This window comes from Ictidomys tridecemlineatus, chromosome 15 (genome assembly GCF_052094955.1).
Source record: "Ictidomys tridecemlineatus isolate mIctTri1 chromosome 15, mIctTri1.hap1, whole genome shotgun sequence".
Lineage (NCBI taxonomy): Eukaryota > Metazoa > Chordata > Mammalia > Rodentia > Sciuridae > Ictidomys > Ictidomys tridecemlineatus.
Genome location: NC_135491.1, coordinates 47,479,027 through 47,495,794, shown reverse-complemented (window position 1 = coordinate 47,495,794; position 16,768 = coordinate 47,479,027). Strand labels below are relative to the sequence as shown.

Here is a 16,768-nt window from a genome sequence, read left to right as displayed (position 1 = left end):
CTTCTCATCTATGGTATATGTAGCCACTCCCTGAGGCAAAGGAAAAAAAAAAAAAAAGCATGGTGTACGAAATTTTAACAGGCAAGGAGGCTCCAGGAGGCAAACAGGAAGTTTCACAAACAGAAATCTTTAAGGACCTAGAAATGTAGGGTATGTCTGCACATGCATCTGAAGAAAAGTTGAGAGCAGCAGCTGCCTCACTACACTGGCTAAGGGAGACCCCGCACTAGTTCGAAGACACCAAGATTCCCAGGCCCATGCTGCTCCCTCCCCGCCAGCTTCCAAAGCTTTTCATGCTAACTCCTGTGCTTTTTCCTAAAGAGCTATCAACTGTCCTGCCAACTGAGCTACAGAGCAGTCCTGCTCAGTGAGGGAAAGGACAGGGACCCAAGACAGTGTCACCTGCCTTGACATTGCCTTTGTTTTCCAGTAGTATTTGACTTCCAGAGTGCATGGAAGGTTCAGACTGTCCCAGCCCCAGTCCCTGATGGACAGCTGACAGTGGGAGAGTCAGTCACGCAACTGTGCTGAGTGCAGTTCTCTGTCACCAGGAACACCAAACATATAGGATTTATGAGAGGACAAAACATTTTAAGTGTGCCCAAGCTTCAATGGTCTTCAAATAACTGGATCCTTCCACCAGCTTCCCTGTGTAGATATCAGGTACGTGAGCTGGCTGTCGCTCTCTTCCCCTGATTCCTCTCTGTTTGTCCACGCTCCTGCCTCATCCACATCCCCAGCTGTAAACTCAAAAGCCAAACAAAAATTTCTGAGCTTTGGTCAATACACCGTCAGCTCAAACTCCTTCACTCAACACTGACTGTCCCGTCTGTATGAACTGATCCTAATGAATCTGTATACCTGTAAACACTGAATACATTCAAATATATTTCCCACTCTCTACTCTCTTTTCTAATGGGCCTGAGAATATCAAAACAGACTTAACAATAAAAGTTCTTCTGGTTAAAAAAAACTCAACTGATCAGAAGAGGCGTTTAATGCGTACAAAAAGCCCAGTTTTCTATAATGACATGCAGCCATTGCTTCCTTGGCATTTGGGTCTCTCAAGATTGGCCTTGGCCCTGCCAGGGCTGATCTTCTAGACAGCACATGTTTTCCTCCTACCCCTTCTGAGCCAGGTCAGCTATGTTCCTCCCAGAATATGCAGGAGTGAAGAGAACACAGGAAGAAACCACCAGCAGAGCTGGGGCGCTCCAAGCCTGGAAACAAACAGTGGCTCTAACATCTCCCAGCAAGTTAAAGATCTCATTTTTAACAGGAGAAACTTGGGCCTCGGCTCCTGTGCTGAAACTCCTTCAGCTGAAGCTGGAAGCACTTCTCATATATAATCACAGAAACAGAGTAGTTTCCAACTGATGCTAAAGATCTTCAAGCCTAAGCAATCCCCAAACAGCTCAGCTGTTGAGAAGCAAGGCCCTGGAGGGACTCGGTTCCTCCACTCATTGGAGCTTCATTGACTAAAGCACTGGACAGTGCTCCTGGGCTGTTCTCCTGGGGGAGGGAGACCAGGCCCCTGCTCTAAGAAGCTCAGCATCTAGAATAAGGTTTTGAGATCATGAATCCCTTGGAGATTATGATGAAAGTATCAGACTCCTAGAAAAATACTTTCACACACGATACTGCAGATAATTTCAGGAGGTCAGAGGTCCCCAGAGGGAAATATGTTGACTCAAGGGAATTGCCCCTGATCAACTGGGAGAGGTGACATGTGTTCATCAATACTGACTTTCAGTCTCCTCCTCATTTGGTTCATCATTGTTCTGGATTATAATTTAATACCTTTCAAGATCCTATGAGTGAACCTGAAAGCCCCAAGGACACACCTTATAGAGCCCAGAGTCTTATATTTGGTTCTGGTCCCCACTTTGACATTCGTTACAGGGTGGCTGATATTCACTCCTTCTTGAGAGAGGCAGGCGTTAGAAGGAACACCTACCTGCTTCCCTCCCCAGATCACAGATGTGGAATGCTCCAGTTCAACATGCCGTGCAGCCACGTCTCTAGCTTCTTACCAGATTATTCCTGCAAATTCACCCCATAAAGCCACCCTCAGGCAGGCCGGCCCAGGATGTACCAGTGCAACCAACGTGCTCCCTGCGTGCTGGAGAGCTGGCTTTCTTAGAGAAAGTGTCGAACCTGGTTTCTCCGTGACTCTCCTCTCCTCCGCCTTGGCCCTGCTCAGAAGTGGGGCTTCTCTGGGAAAGGCTCCCTCTTCCATGGGAAGGGTAGATTTGCCAAGGTCTACATTCCCAAGGACTTTCAGTGAAAATCAATAGAATGGAGCATCTCAGGCAGAAGGGGAAGTGAAAGGGAGCCACAGGCACAGACCTGGCCAGTCTCCATACCCCTGTGAAGGAGGTGCTGGTTCTAGCCCCAAATTTAAGCACAAAGTCAAAACTCAACTGCTTTCAGGGTGGAGCATTAAAGCTAGTGGCCAGTGGTGTGCGGAAAGCTGCTGCTCCAGGAAGCACAGGTGCTCCCTTCCTCCTGCGCTGGGACAGCTGCCAGGCCCACCGGCTGGTTTCTGCACACCTCAGCCAGCAAACCAGGGCGCCTCTTGGCCAGCAGAGCTTCAGAGGGTCCCCTCCTCACTGCCTCCTAATGGTGCAGGCCCTGGACTACAGCGTCTGGAAGACCCAGTTTCTTTCTTTCTTTCAGTCTCTCTTTTTTTAATCTAAATTTTTTTTTCAATTGACACATAATTGTACAAATTTATGGGGTGCAATATGAAGAATACTTAGTTTAATGATCAAATAAGGGTAATTAGCATATTTATCACCTCAAACATTTATCACTTCTGTGTGACAAAACATTAGAAATCCTCTCTTCCATTGTGAAATCCAGGGCCAGTCAGCCTTTGTGCAATCAAACATCAGAATGAGTTCTTCAAATCGGACTGACTTTGTACCCACTGGCGAGTCCCTCCCAGCTCCCTGCCCCCCCCCCATTTCCCTTCTCAAATGGCTTCTGTGTGCTTGTTTATGTGCTTCTTGTTTTTAATACATAAAATTCACAGCAAAAGCAAACAAACAAAATAAAACGGCAGGCCATGTTAACGTTCATGTGGGTCAGAATCAAATGCAGACCAGAACCAGATTTTTAAAGGTAAGAAAGAGAGAAATTGAAAAAAGGGGCAGGGGAAGAGGAAGAGGCAGGAAACACATGAACAGTTACCACAGTGTGTGCACACAGAGGAGAGCCGAGGAGGAGAACGGAGGGAGAGAAAAGCTTCATTAGACTCCGAGAGGCAAGCAGTGGCAGTATACCAAGGTCACTTCTAATTTAGACCATCTAATTGGCAAACAGGCTCCAAATGGCTATCATCTCACAGGGCTTGGAATTAATGAAGCCCGATTATTTTCATTACTTTCCTCTGAGATGGAGACAGAGTGAAAGAGCTGATACCCAGGTGGGTGTGAAAGCCCCAGGGCCAGTGGCCACCAGAGAGGCCCTGTGGGGTGGGGGCAGAGCAGGGGCCAGACGGCCAGCCTGTTCCATAGACTCACAGAGGCACAGGCACACACAGAGCACAGTCCCAGACACTGCCTGAAGATCACAGGAGACAAACTACTGCTCCCAAAAGAGAGATACAAGAAAATGGCAGGCAGGGCAGGGCAGGGCACGGCCAGGGGCACAGAAGGGAAATCTGTGCGTGTACAAAACAGACAGAGCAGCTGAGTACTACAAAAGGGAGGAGAGGGTGCTCCTAGGCTCAGGAGCCCATCCTCATCTCAACTGTGAGGTCCTATTTTGTTAAGTGATTAAAGAACAAAGAAAATTTCCCCATATTAATGATCCAGGATCCCAGTGGTATGTCCTGTCACTTAGAAAGACAGTGATCAATTAGAATAATTTAAGAGTATTGAAATGCATGGTAGGTGGTCTTTTCTATTCTCATCTAGGGGCCAGAAACATGTGCTCCATGTCCTCAACCTCCTTCCCCCAAAGATACAGAAAATAAGGGCATGAAGCAGTAGCTCCTACAGCTCCATCAATTTGAAATCCCCAGCTTCTCTGAAAATAGGTGAGACTTGGTTGTGTGAAACTGACACGGGGGTGGGGGGCGGACTGCCAGGATCGGAGGGGCACTTGTCTCATCTCCTTTAAGCTTTATAGATTTCCTTCTTTCATATGACGTGTACAAAGACACCATCTGGAGCTGTTTCCAATAGGCCGAGCAGAATGATGTGCCGTGGGTGCAGTTTCCATAGTGGAGGGCCAGCGCTGCAATTGTTCCTGGTGAAGAATATTTTTCAAGCCCCCTCATGAGTAAAAAGAAGGGGGCCCATGGAAGACATAGATATGAGATGCAGAGCATAAGCAAGCAGCTGTTACCATAGCAACAGACATATTAGACACTGCAGGTTCCTGAAAGCTGTCTGATAAGGTATTATTAAATGAAGCCTCCTCAAAACGCTCTCCATTTACAACCGAACGGGAAGACATTGTGTAGAAAGTAATCTCTTTCCATTTATCAGGGTGGAATTTACTTTTAGAGGGACTGAAACCCAATTCAAGCTAGATCCCAAGACTTTGGATCCAGACTGAAAAAAAAAATATTTACCCAAATTTATAGCTTTAGACACACCCCATATCTGCCAGGAATCAACTACCTGGCAGATTCTGCCAGCTTCTCCTATTCTGCAGCCAAAGGCACCTAATTCATCCACCCCTTGAGGAAGAAAGAAGACTCTCTCTTCTTGCTGCCATCCAGGGATAAAGCAGACACAAACTTTGTCCTCTTGTTGGATGAAAGACTGGCCGCTCTTTAGTGATATGGTCTAGAAAATGGAGCACAGATTTGAGGGGCATTTCTCTTTGCAGAGTTTCCTGTTCCAGTTGGCTGGGAAAAAAAAGATAAATTGTCAGAGAGCCTAACCAATACTTTCCCAGGGCTGATTTTCTAATAAAATTACAGCAAAATACCCTCCAGGGGCATGATTTTAACCACAGGTTCATTATAATCACTTAGTTGTAAAACAACTACAAATTCCATTTTAACACCAAACTTCTGAGAGGAAGGATGCTGGCATCTGACCAAGACCAGTATCCCAGTCCTCAAACAGGATTCCAGACGCACCCTGGGGTGTGGCTACAAATTGTCCTCTAGCCCTAGTTGCTCATCATTTCCTGCTGAACCCAAGGATCGAGGTGGAAATGCATCATTTGGCTCACTGCAAACCATCTCATGACTAGGAACCAATTTCAAACTGGCAGCCATGCCACAACTCCATCTTCCCGTGCCCAGAGAGTGCCAAAGCAGCCTTACATGCACTTCTAAGGAAAAAGTAACACACTTAAATGATGATCTTTCCTGCATTTCTCGCGACTTTCAATTTATTTTTGAATCCGTTAACTTCTTTCTCATTGCTAGCAAATCCATTTCCTAAAACCAATACATTTCCAACACTCTGCACACTTTTCAGAAATGTCTAGAAAACATCTTCATTGTCTGCTGTGGCAAGATGAGGCACACAGGGGTTTCTAACCAGGTGCCAAGCACTACTGTTTTTGAGAGCAGTTTCTCCCACATGATTATACCGTCAGGGGTTGAAGAAAAGGGATCGTTAAGCAGCTCCCTGAATGTAGCCTTAAGCTCCCTGGCGTTGTGCACACAATTCTTTATTTGCAGAGTACTTGATGGAGGATCTACAACAGTGGCTATTAAGTTTTAGCATGCACAAATGGCCTAGTATGTTGTTGTATTGCTTTTATCAGTCTCTAAAATGGTTGAAAATCACTGCTTCAAAAGATGGTGGTTAGTGGGTAACTTCCAGGAATATCTTGAGGATTGGTACTCAAAAGTAATATCCTGCTGTTGATATTGACACTGTTAATAAATAAAGAAATGCTATTGCTACTCTAACAATATGACCAAAAAGAAGAAAAAAACAGGTATCTGAAAAATAATTCACATGCCATGCTGTCCTCCATGCATGTAAAAATAAAATTTACTGTCCAATGTAAACCAGTCATTCAGATTACTATTGGCCCACAGTTCCTATGCTGGATTTGGATTAAATAGCAAAAATACCCATCTGAGCAAAAGAAAACCCATTGTTAAGTATTGGAAATGCTTCCATACCCACACTTCTTTTTGATCCTTCAGGCTCCCAGGGTTCCAGACCATCCACTAGGAAGTGAGATGAGGCCTGGGAAAAACACCTTGTTTTTTCCAAGAGGCTGGTGAGGAGCTGGAGAGGCCTGCAGCCCAGAACCATGCACAGGTGGAACATCTGCCCCACTGACAGAGAATCTTTCCACGAAGTTCACCAGCCTCTCTGAAAATGCCCATGGAAAGTGAATTTATACTTGAAAGATGTCTGGAAGAAGCTCACAGTAGGTCACCTCTGAGTTTTCCATTAGCTGTTAAAGTTCTCTTGATGCATCATCGATTACATGATCCTCACAACTAAACATCACCTGCAACATCGTCCATCAGTCTCACATAACCAAATGGAACAGGAAATGCCTACAGGTGATTATGATCAGAATTAAATCTTTATACTACAAACTTTTGGGCCATGTTTATAGCGACCACTTAGAGTCATTCCCTCAAAGCTAGCAGGTGTAGAAACAATGTGCTCACATGCAAAGATGGCTCATGAATCACCAAGTGACAACTTTCTTTCTTGATACTAATATATCCATTTGAGAAACTCCCATATTACTGTGCTACACCTAGAGTTAGAAATGTAGGTTTAAGTTTTGATTCTGCCACTTACAAATGGTGTCAAGTTGATTAACTTCTTTGAGTCTCAGTTTCCTTATCTGTTAACGGGAACATGTTGAACTCTCCTTTCCCGGCTTCTCTCTCTTATAACAGAAGTTGTTATGAGGATGAAATGAGGCATAGTGAATTTAAGAGCCACCTCGACCTGCTCAGTAAAGGTTGCAGAATCTGAATGAGGGTTTCTACACATTAATGGAGAGTCACTCCATTCCTCCGAATCCCGAGAGAATGATAAAGGAGGGTGAGAAGCACATATTTAGCAGTTTGGGCCATGGTCATGCCAAGTCTGAGGGAGGGACATCTGAACCAAGGTCACAGAGCTTGGATGATTTTCTAACATTTCCAACTTTGCATGGCTTTCCCTGCCAACCACAAAGATCTTGTTCATGTTACTGTATCTCCTTTTGGCCCCTGGAGGAAGAAAAGTCCTGTTCCCGGTGCCTTACCGTCATAATGAGTTTCTCCACGCAGTCGGGTGCCACGCTGTGGAGGTGGGTGAGGTGCAGCTGGAGGTGAATCTTGTTGTTGAGCATGTCCTGGCACAGGGGGCAGCGCAGCATGGGCTGTACCGAGTGCTGCGTCATGGCGTGCACCCGGAGCCGGTTCACGTCGGCGTTGCTGTACTTGCAGTAGGGGCACTGGTACATCTGTGGGGACACACCCACCGCTCCAGCTGAGTCTTCCATTCTCGCCTCAAGCCCTCTCACCCTAGTGTTTGTTCCCCACCAGTGTCCAATTGCCCTCCACCCCCAGCAGGGCCTCTTCAGCCTCACCTGCTCTGGTTTGCTCTCCTCGGATGTTTTTGGTCGCTTCGAAGAGAGAGGACAGTCTGAGCTACCCGGGAAGGAGATGCGTTTAGAGGTTGCAGGAGAATCTGTCAGCTCCTTCTCTGCTTGGCTGGACGATGCTGGAAGAAAAAGTAGAAGATGAAATACAGTAGGCAGACCAGGCGCACTGCAGGTGTGTGCTGGGTGAGAAACAGCATTCCATAGCGTTCTTTTATAGCAGTGTTTTGTTAAACACCAAAATGCAGGAAGGATGAACATCCAAACTGATTTATCAAGCGTGTTGGAAAAGAGAAGGGGTTCTTTTCTCCCTATGAATTTCTGTCACCACACTAACAACTGAACATTGAGAAAAGAGGTAAAGAAATGGAATACAAAGCTCTAGAGTAGAATGAGACTAAATCCAGTCCCTTCTAACCTCCCCCAACCTACACATAGTCCACTGTCTTGTATCTGCGGGGGGTAACAGGGCTACAAGTGGGTGGCCAAATCTCACCAACTGCTTTGCCAACTTGAGTACCGGACACACTGCTTCAGAGATGCAAGAAACTAGACATCCCTCCTCCTGGAACCACAACACAGCACACTACAGGCAACCTGATAAATTATAATCTGAGAAGGGTTCAGTGGATATCTGGATACTAATATGTAGGAAGAAATCAAGTCTGGGTCCAGCAGTTTGCGCTTGGAGAAGAAAAAACTGGGGAGTGGAACTAGGCAGGGAGTTTATCCAAGTTATAAACAGGCCAACATGTCAGATGTAAGAGGCTGCTCAGGAGGGATGGAAAGGGAACGGGTGTCCTATCTGCTGGCACAATCAGGCCTCTGCGCCCCTCCTGTCCCACCACCCCCAAAATCAAAACACCAGTGAATGAAGAGAGGCACATGAGGTTTGATTAGCAAACAGTGGGTATGGATGTGTTGGCAGAAGGAGCTCTCTGAAGCGTAGAAAGGAACCTGGAAGATTTTGATGAGAAAACAGCTGGGCTAAGGGTCTAATCAGGATAAGCATGTCTCCTCCAGTGTAATACACATTCCAACATGGCTGGCTTTGGTCATTCTAAAGCCTGGCTGGCATTTGAGGGATAAGCTCTTTCACTTATTTTGGACATGGAACTCCATTTTTTTAGAATTTTGCATAAAGCAATAAGGAAAAAAAAAATCCCAAAAAATGGTTGGGAGAAGGTACATATACCCACAGCTGTCATCAAAAAATATTGTGACTCAGCATTTAGGTCACCAGCTAGCCTAATTTTTACTCCACAGTAAAACTGCTTTCTTCCCCACCTTGTCTAGTTCTCTAGCACGTATTTTCACTTTATATTCAATTTTGAAATTTGTTCTTCCGTGGACACCAAGGAACTGTCATTGTAGATGTGTACTTTAATAAACAACTTTAGAAAATCAATTTTATTCATTCAAATCATAAGGCCACAAAATTATTTTGAAAAAAAAAATTGGCCAAATACAGGAAATATTCCAGGAAGTTGATGTTCTTCCCAGAATGCACATCTTATGACCTTTAACCTCAGTATCTTGATAACCTGGTATCCATAAGTTTGTAGGACATCTATTATTTAAAAAGTACAAGGACAAGCATATTACACATAGACCCCTCCTCCTCCCAACACAGATTCATAACAGTACTTTAATCTGTCTCGAATCGACTTCAAACCCATTTTGCTCTTAATGGGAGTTATTCATTTTCACTTGAAAGGTAATACATGACGGCGGGATATTTAATGTGATGGACTGGCTGCTGATTAACTAGGTGCTGTAACATTCTAGACCAGTTCCCCCATGGCCCGCTTCCCATCTCCTGGCCCCTGTCAGACCTGATCCTACGGAATCTTGCACTGCAGGTTTTAGACCTTGCGACACCATGAGCCCCTGCCTGGACACTTCCACCACCTCAGGGTAATGTTTCAGGGACTCAAGCTCCCTCTGTCCCCAGAGGGTTCCTTATTCTCCATCATTTTTATTTTTGCTTAGTGGATATTGTCTAAATAGTAACTCTTCAAATACACTCTAAAGATGGGGTGAGTGAAGGCATCAAATGGCACAGTCTTTAGATGATTATTTGTCCCTGTTGTCCCCTCACCTTCCCTATTCCACACCATTAGATTCTGGGCTCAGTACTTATAGTGGGGAAGGGCTGCTCTCTGCTTCTCCTCCCTGCAGAGGCAAACCAAAACCCAGGCTCCGTTCTGACACCCATTCCAGTGTTTCTGTTAGTCTCTCTGGCCCAAAACTACACCAATGTTTACAGGACCACGACATCGCTGCATCAAGGCCTCCACCTGCCCGTCACCCCACCATGGACTGAGTTGACTGTGTAGCTGCTCAGCAGTGAGAATGAATGGGCGCCGAGGCTGAGACCACCCAACTCATCTCACTCTCTTGGAGCTGAAAAGCAAACACAGGAACCCAGTGTGGCATTAGTTTCCTCGTAGGACCAAAGAGTCCATCCTCCTCCTTCAATGCTGAACGCGTGCATTGTAGCGGGGTTGCAGAGGTGAGCATTCCGGTTTCAGAAGCCACTATTCTTTCCCCCTGCATGGAGAGGGGAACCTTTATTACCTTCTTTTTTTTTTTTTTTCAAACTCACACTGCTCTGGAATTCTAAAGCTTCTTTTGTGAGCTTGAGCTAAAGAGCCATTATAAAGTGTTTTAAAAAATAAAATCAGTACTCGCTCACTCATTCCTCTTTATTCCCAGTAACACAACAGCTCTGCTGTAATGTGAAATACTGTACCTGCTGGTGCACAAACTTTGGGTTTAATCTCCTTTCTCTCCGAGACAACTGCGTCCTTGTTAGATGGACTCTGCCTGGAAGTGGACAGGAGCCACCAGCTCACTAGCTCCTCTAGAGACAAAGCAAGACCATTCTTACAACCGAGTCTATAACCACCCAGACACAACCTGTTTCCTAGGGGCTGTGGGGGCCATGCCTGGGAGTTAGGTTAAACACAGCTGACAGTCTCCTCCCTACCTGGACCTCAGACACAAAACCATCAAGTCCTGAAGGGGAAACTGTCCTACTTCTGAGTGGCAGGAACTCCCCATCAACATGTTAGCTGAGGGTTTATTACAGGCCACAACCTGAGGTTTTCTCAAGCTTTTCTCTGAACAACTTCAAAAGGACCTGAGTCTCAAAATCAATTTCTGCTTCATTTCTGTCACTAGCGTATGTTGTAGGCATAAGGAAATGAGGCCGAAAGAATATCAAGAGAAAGTACTCTAGTTTTCTGCTTTGAAGACTTTTCTAAACTTGAACTTAAACTCTAAAAGAGATGTCACAATATAGAAAACACATTAAAAAATCAATTACTGGTCACTCTGAGTCTGCCATGATGTAACATCGGTGCAAAGGAAATAGATGTGCTCCAGAGACAGGACATGGTTCAAACGGTCAGTGCCCGAAATCTCTGGTTTATACCAGCAATGAGAAAACCAAACAATGTGAAGGGTTACTACCTGTAGTGGCTGTTATAATAATGATAAAGTAAATTGGCAGCAGTCTACATACTTTACAGCAGGGCACGGTATAGCCATTATACTGCATATTAGAGAACATTAAAAATTTCTAGCTCTGAAACCAATATGGAAAAAAAAACATTGGAAATGTAAATCAGAATAGAAGATAAAGTAGGAATTATGTCACCACTATGTAAAAAAAAATAGATATTAGGAAGAAACTAGAAGAAAATGTATTTAGGTGAGAGCATCTTGGGCCATTTTTAAAGTCTGTTATGTAGTTATATTATCCCTAATATTATAATTAAATGGTTTAGCATTTAAATTCAGCTGTCCATAAAAAAGTTGATATTTGGATCCATACTGTGCAAAACATCAGGTGGTATTTTTTTTTTTTACTCTGCTGGTTAAAGCAAATTTTCTCACTTTGGCAGTTATGTCATATGAAAATATGTGTTAAATCGCAATGAATCTTCCACAGGCGACACGCTGGGATCCTGGCATTTCAAAAGGGATCAAAATATGGCAAGAAATCGTGAGTGGTGCAGTGTACATGACACACTCTGTCGGGCAAGGTAAACGGGATGTTGTGACGAGGGAAATGTTGGGTCAAAATTCCTACTGAAATTTAACAGAGTGCTGGCCGTGGTTCCTTGCCTCACCGATTTTCTCAGGAGTTAAGAAGCACATGGTCATCTTGTTAGGAGGTGCTGCTGGCCCACCTGGCTTGGACAGAAACAGCTGGTTGTCTCTACCCTGGAGTTCAGAAAATTCAAATTGGATTTTGGGCAAAGGGCTAAGAGCTACTGTACCCTTCAACTGGGAGAAAGGAAACTAGCAAAGACAAATATTGAAAGAGGGAGACCTGATTCATGATTCTTCATTTTATTGTCTCAAGTTCCTCTGCTTTTGGGACAAAAACAGACAAATAAAAACAACATTTCAAAGGGAAATGTGGTCATCAATAAATGGTTTCCTTAGGGAGAACGATTATTTATGCCTTTGACTTTATCATATTTGGGGAGTATTTAACCTCTAAAACAATTATTTAAAAAGGTATCCCTCCTCTTGAACGAGGAGGAGGAGCAGCGAAGAGGGCTCATGTGAACTCAGGCAGGTTTTGCTGGCCCTTTGCAAGAAATGGTTCTATAATGTTCTAATCCCAGAGGATAATTAAAACAAGGCTGGAAAAACTTCATTTAGGAAATGATTTGCTTTAAAGAGTAGGTGAGGGAAGTATCATCGGTCGGCTGATGAAGTGGTCACGTATGGGAGAAACGCAGCATTTAAACCTCACCTCACCTGTGGTCTCATCTGCTCACACCACTCTTCCCAGAACACAGTCTCACCCAACCCCTGTCTTCACTTCCAAATCGGAGTCACTGAGACTTTGGCCACAGAAGACTTCAAAGAGTTGTATATGCAACTCCAGTGACCTTAACGCCCAAACATGCCTCATTTCTCCTCTGGTGACATGGGCGGTATGACTGTGAAACCAGGCAAGGCCCCGAGTTGCTGCCTCAGGACAAGCCTGAGGAAAAACTGGAAATGACGAGAAAAAACAGAACTTGAGCGCATCCAGCTTTCAGCCCCCTGTCATCATCAGCCTGGGGACCCGCCTGTCCTCCAAGAACATGACAGTGCTGCTACGTTTAGTTTCTGTTTTCCTGAGCAGAATTCATCTTCTCACCACTCAGCATGGTGAGGCTGCTGGCATGGTGAACTTTCTGTTCCACAGGCCAGGCCCCGAAGCCCAGCGTCCGCCACGGGGAGAGCCTGGGCAGGCACAGAGCTGCCCGCTGTGGGGAAGTTTCTTCTCATTGCCTCTCTTGGTGGTATAGTGGCACTTGTAGGTGGTTTTCACCAAAGTGCTGAATCCTCTTCCTTTTGGGGTCTTGAGATTGGCCACTGGAGAGGGCCTGGGACGCTGCCTGGCATCTGATCCTTGTGCAGCGTCCAGAGGCAGCCACCACCCCCACTTCTCAACCATCAGACTCTCAGCTAAAGCACCGCTGACAGCCCTTCATCTAAACTTCCATCTCCCAAACCAGCAACATAATGGAGGAACCAATTAAATGATTATTAATTCATGCTACTTTCCGTAAGCCAGAGGTTCTCATCGCCTTGCATTCCGTAAACCAGCTTGCCACCTGCCCCAGACATTTACAGCAATCCTTCATATCTCCATTGGCGGAGGGGGAGCAATTTCACACACCTCCACACTCCGTGTTTGAGTTGGGCGACCACCCAGGACCCCAGGCACAGATCTGGAAATGGTCCCTCTGCTCGTGATTACAATGAAATCAGAGTGCAGTGTGCTCTTTCCTCATAGCACGTCTCCTTCCACTTCTCAGGGACCTCAGACTCCCTCTCCACAGCAGAAACAGTGTTTTCAGAAGGTCATCAGAGCTTCTGGATTTTGCCATCTTCGTCCTGCAGTGAAAGTGGAGCTAATCTTGGCATCTGCTCGCAACTCCTTCCCCAGAGGACAGGCTGGGCTTTCTTCCCTCATCTTCTATGGAGCTACTGCACTTGATGAGTGGCCAGAGTGCTGGCTAAACTTTTGTCTTCCCCTAACGCAGGGAATGATAGTTCCTTGAAAGGTTCTGCTCTGCTGCCAACTGGGTCTTTATTTATTTGCTTGTTTGCTTTTGAGACAGGGTCTTGCTAAGTTGCTGAGGCTGGCCTCGAGCTTGCAATCCTTCTGCCTCGGCCTCCCCAGGGGCTGGGATTTCAGGCATGTGCCACCAACTCTAAACATGCATGGTCTCATTCTGCCTCCAACAGGCAGATGTTCCAGAGAGGAATTGGGAGCTTTAGGTGAAGCAGAGACAGGCATTGGAACACCCACCACAGAGTGGTCTCTGTGATGTGGCGAAAAAGAACTTAGGGCTTCCTTTCCTTGTCTAGAGACCAGCCTAGTGAAACTCAGAACTTCTCAAAACACAGTTCCAGTCTCAGGCATGGAACTGCAAGCTATTGCTGCTTTTACAGAAGCACAAACACCTGCCCCCAAAGTAGCAGAATATGCCTATGCAGGTACTCCAGGACACACAGGTGTCATCCATTTGGATTTTGTTTCTAAAAAGGATTTCAAAGAAAAGTCAAGTTACACCACAGATGGGTGTAACTGTCACTCAGGGAAATGCTATTTTTCTCCTCCAACTCAAATGTGAATGAGATAGGTCAGCACCTGAAAATCCAGCAGCTCTTCATGTTGGTATTAGTTTGTTTTTTATTTGAAAATAATTATAGCTTCACAAGAAGTTGTAAGAACAGTGCAGGTAGAGAGAGGGAACATGCACCCCCACCCAGGTGTTACTCATCATCTCATCTAATCATTAAAGATGTCCCAGGCTCCAATCCCTCCTCACCGAGACCCTGTTGTCCTGGCCATTCCTCCCTCCCACCCCAATCCTGCCATCCAGGAGTACATCTGCATAGACGCAGGGCTGGGCCTCTGCCAGGCCCTGGCCCCATCTTTGAGGGAAGCTCAGTCTCTCTCTCAGTCAGCTGGGGCTCAGGACTTGCTGTCCAGCTGAAAAAAAAAATAGATCCCCAGACCTCCCACTTGTCACTGAAGTGGCAGCCCTGAGGTTCCCAAACTTCAACCAATCAGAACACCCTGGAGGCCCATTTGACCCTGAGTGCAGGCCTCTCCCCACACTTTCTGACTCAGGAGGCCTACCCCAGAGAATCTGCATTTCCCCTGAGTCCCAGGTAATGCTGACGTTCGGGGACCACACTGAGAACAGCTGTCAAGAGCCATAGCCTTCTGTAACTGGTGGAGCCACTTCGCTTTGTGGATTAACTAGAACCCACTGAGGGGGCCACACAGCATTAGAAGATCTACCAGTCCACTTCCAAATGATTCTGATAACATGACATTCTCATCTAAACCCAGGGAGGAAAGCGAGGTGTGGTCTCAGGCCAGAGGAGAAGATGAAATATTCTGTGCCTCAAGGAACCTGTTCATCCTAAAATAAATGAAGACATAGTTCAAAGCTGAAAACTCAGAAGGAATAACCTCCATGTGTTCTGTTGGCAGTGTAATCCTTGAAACCTCATTCTTTCCAGTGTCGGGGAGAACTCCTATGAGAAGAAGGCAGGTATCTGTGGGGCCTTTCTATCTCACACACAGAAGCCTCTTTTTAGTGCCAGCTTCCCAGGTCTAGGCACCTGTGCACCACACCAGAATAATGTGCCTTTGCTTCAGTCTAGAAGCTGCACACAGTCGGTCCCAGTGCCTGCGTGTGGAAGGAAGCACTGTGAGGGCAGGGTTCGGGTGCCATGTTGTAAACACTGCTCTCCCAGGCTCTGGAAGCCTTGAGAGGGGAATGGTGGCCATGGGGACCAGTGAGTGCTGGTGCTTGCTCATCATCACTGAGGAGAAGACAGTACTAGGTGCTAGCTCAAAGGCATCAATCTGTTGCACTAATTTCTTGCTGAAATATGCATGAGGCTGCTTAACTACACTGACGTGAGCTCCCAGAAGGACACGGTGCATTTCAGATCCCAGCTCCCTCTAGGTCAGGTCTGTGAATGAACCACCTGTCAGAACAGAGCCCCCACCTTGTTTAGACCAACACTAGCAGTTGGTCTATTTAATAACTGCTGGACCCGGCCACCGTGAGCCCAGCTCAGGCCAGAAGTTGGGGACTGGATAAATATTCAGCAGGCTGCCTGCCTTCTGGCTTCTTGTCAGTTCCCCCAAAGAACCCCGTCTTCTCTGGCACAGCATCCTGAGCTGTGCACACGAGCCAGCCGCAGCTGGGCCCGTGGTCGGAGGACCCACTGGGACTGCACCTATCATGCTGCCCTCTGGCTTTGTGACAGAACTGTGATGGCCAAAGACTTGGAGAGAACCCGAGCAGGAGGGAGCCTTGGAGTCCCTTCGACTGACAGAGGAAACGGCCCAGAGGTCTAAGAGATGGAAACCAGAGGTGTTGCCAGACCTGAGGAGACCAGGTCAAAATTAAAGCTCATTTGGTCCCCAGCAAATCAAATACTAATTAGGTAAATCAGGATCCCTGAGCCCCAATACATCATAGCCAGAGCTGGGATATAACAATACTCTTCTGGCTTTTTCTCCATTCTAAACCTATCTTCCTAAAATACTAAGTTTTAAGAGTGAAACCAAACTTGCATAAATAAACACAGACAATTTGGGGCTGTGTCCAGCATGGCGATAGACGGAGGGAATGGTCAAGGGCTTCTTTTTGCTAGTCCCAGGTTTGCCAGGATAGGGTGAGACTCTGTGCTTAGAAAAGAAAGGTATCACTGGGGCCCCTGTGAGGCTGGCCTGTGGGAATAATCCTCCACTCTCCCCCGGAGGTTTAAAACACCAAGAAGATGGGAACAGCTTCTCTCGATATTTTGTGCGCTGGAGACAGTGATGTTTGCATTGATGCTTCTCTCAGTCTCCGTGGAGGCTCCACGCTCCACTCGCTCACAGTGCTCCAAAAGCCAAGAAGTGATTTGCGCAAAGGGTGGGGAGACAGCTCCAGTCGCCTTAAGGAACTCCCCAGGAGCTGTGCTCATCACGGAAACGGCTGAGTTCCCTTAAGGTGAAGGTGCCCGTTGTCTTTGCTGAGGAATGAAGCGCAGGGGTTGTGCATGCTGGTCGCATGGTGGTTTAGATCCTGGCTGTGCACCTAGAGTTTGAGCTTTTGGTCTTCTCACCTGTCAATGGGATGACAGTATCTACTCCTGGGGTTTCCCGAGGCCAGTGAGGGAGCGGCACATGAAGCCT

The 16,768-nt window shown here is 46.3% G+C and overlaps 1 protein-coding gene across 7 annotated transcripts in view; it reads right to left on the bottom strand.

The window, feature by feature from the left end:
- The window catches only part of Zfhx3 (zinc finger homeobox 3), a 929,635-nt gene that overhangs the window by 19,389 nt on the left and 893,478 nt on the right, over window positions 1-16,768 (bottom strand). For all 7 annotated transcript variants that reach the window (XR_013430973.1, XM_078032605.1, XM_078032607.1 and 4 more), the window contains 2 exons: window positions 7,528-7,661; window positions 7,201-7,401 (listed from right to left, as the gene is read on the bottom strand). Coding sequence is in view for 6 of the 7 variants with exons in the window: in XM_078032605.1 (XP_077888731.1) it covers window positions 7,201-7,401; window positions 7,528-7,661 (335 nt within the window). In the remaining variant the exon portion in view is untranslated. The remainder of the gene's footprint in view (window positions 1-7,200; window positions 7,402-7,527; window positions 7,662-16,768) is intronic.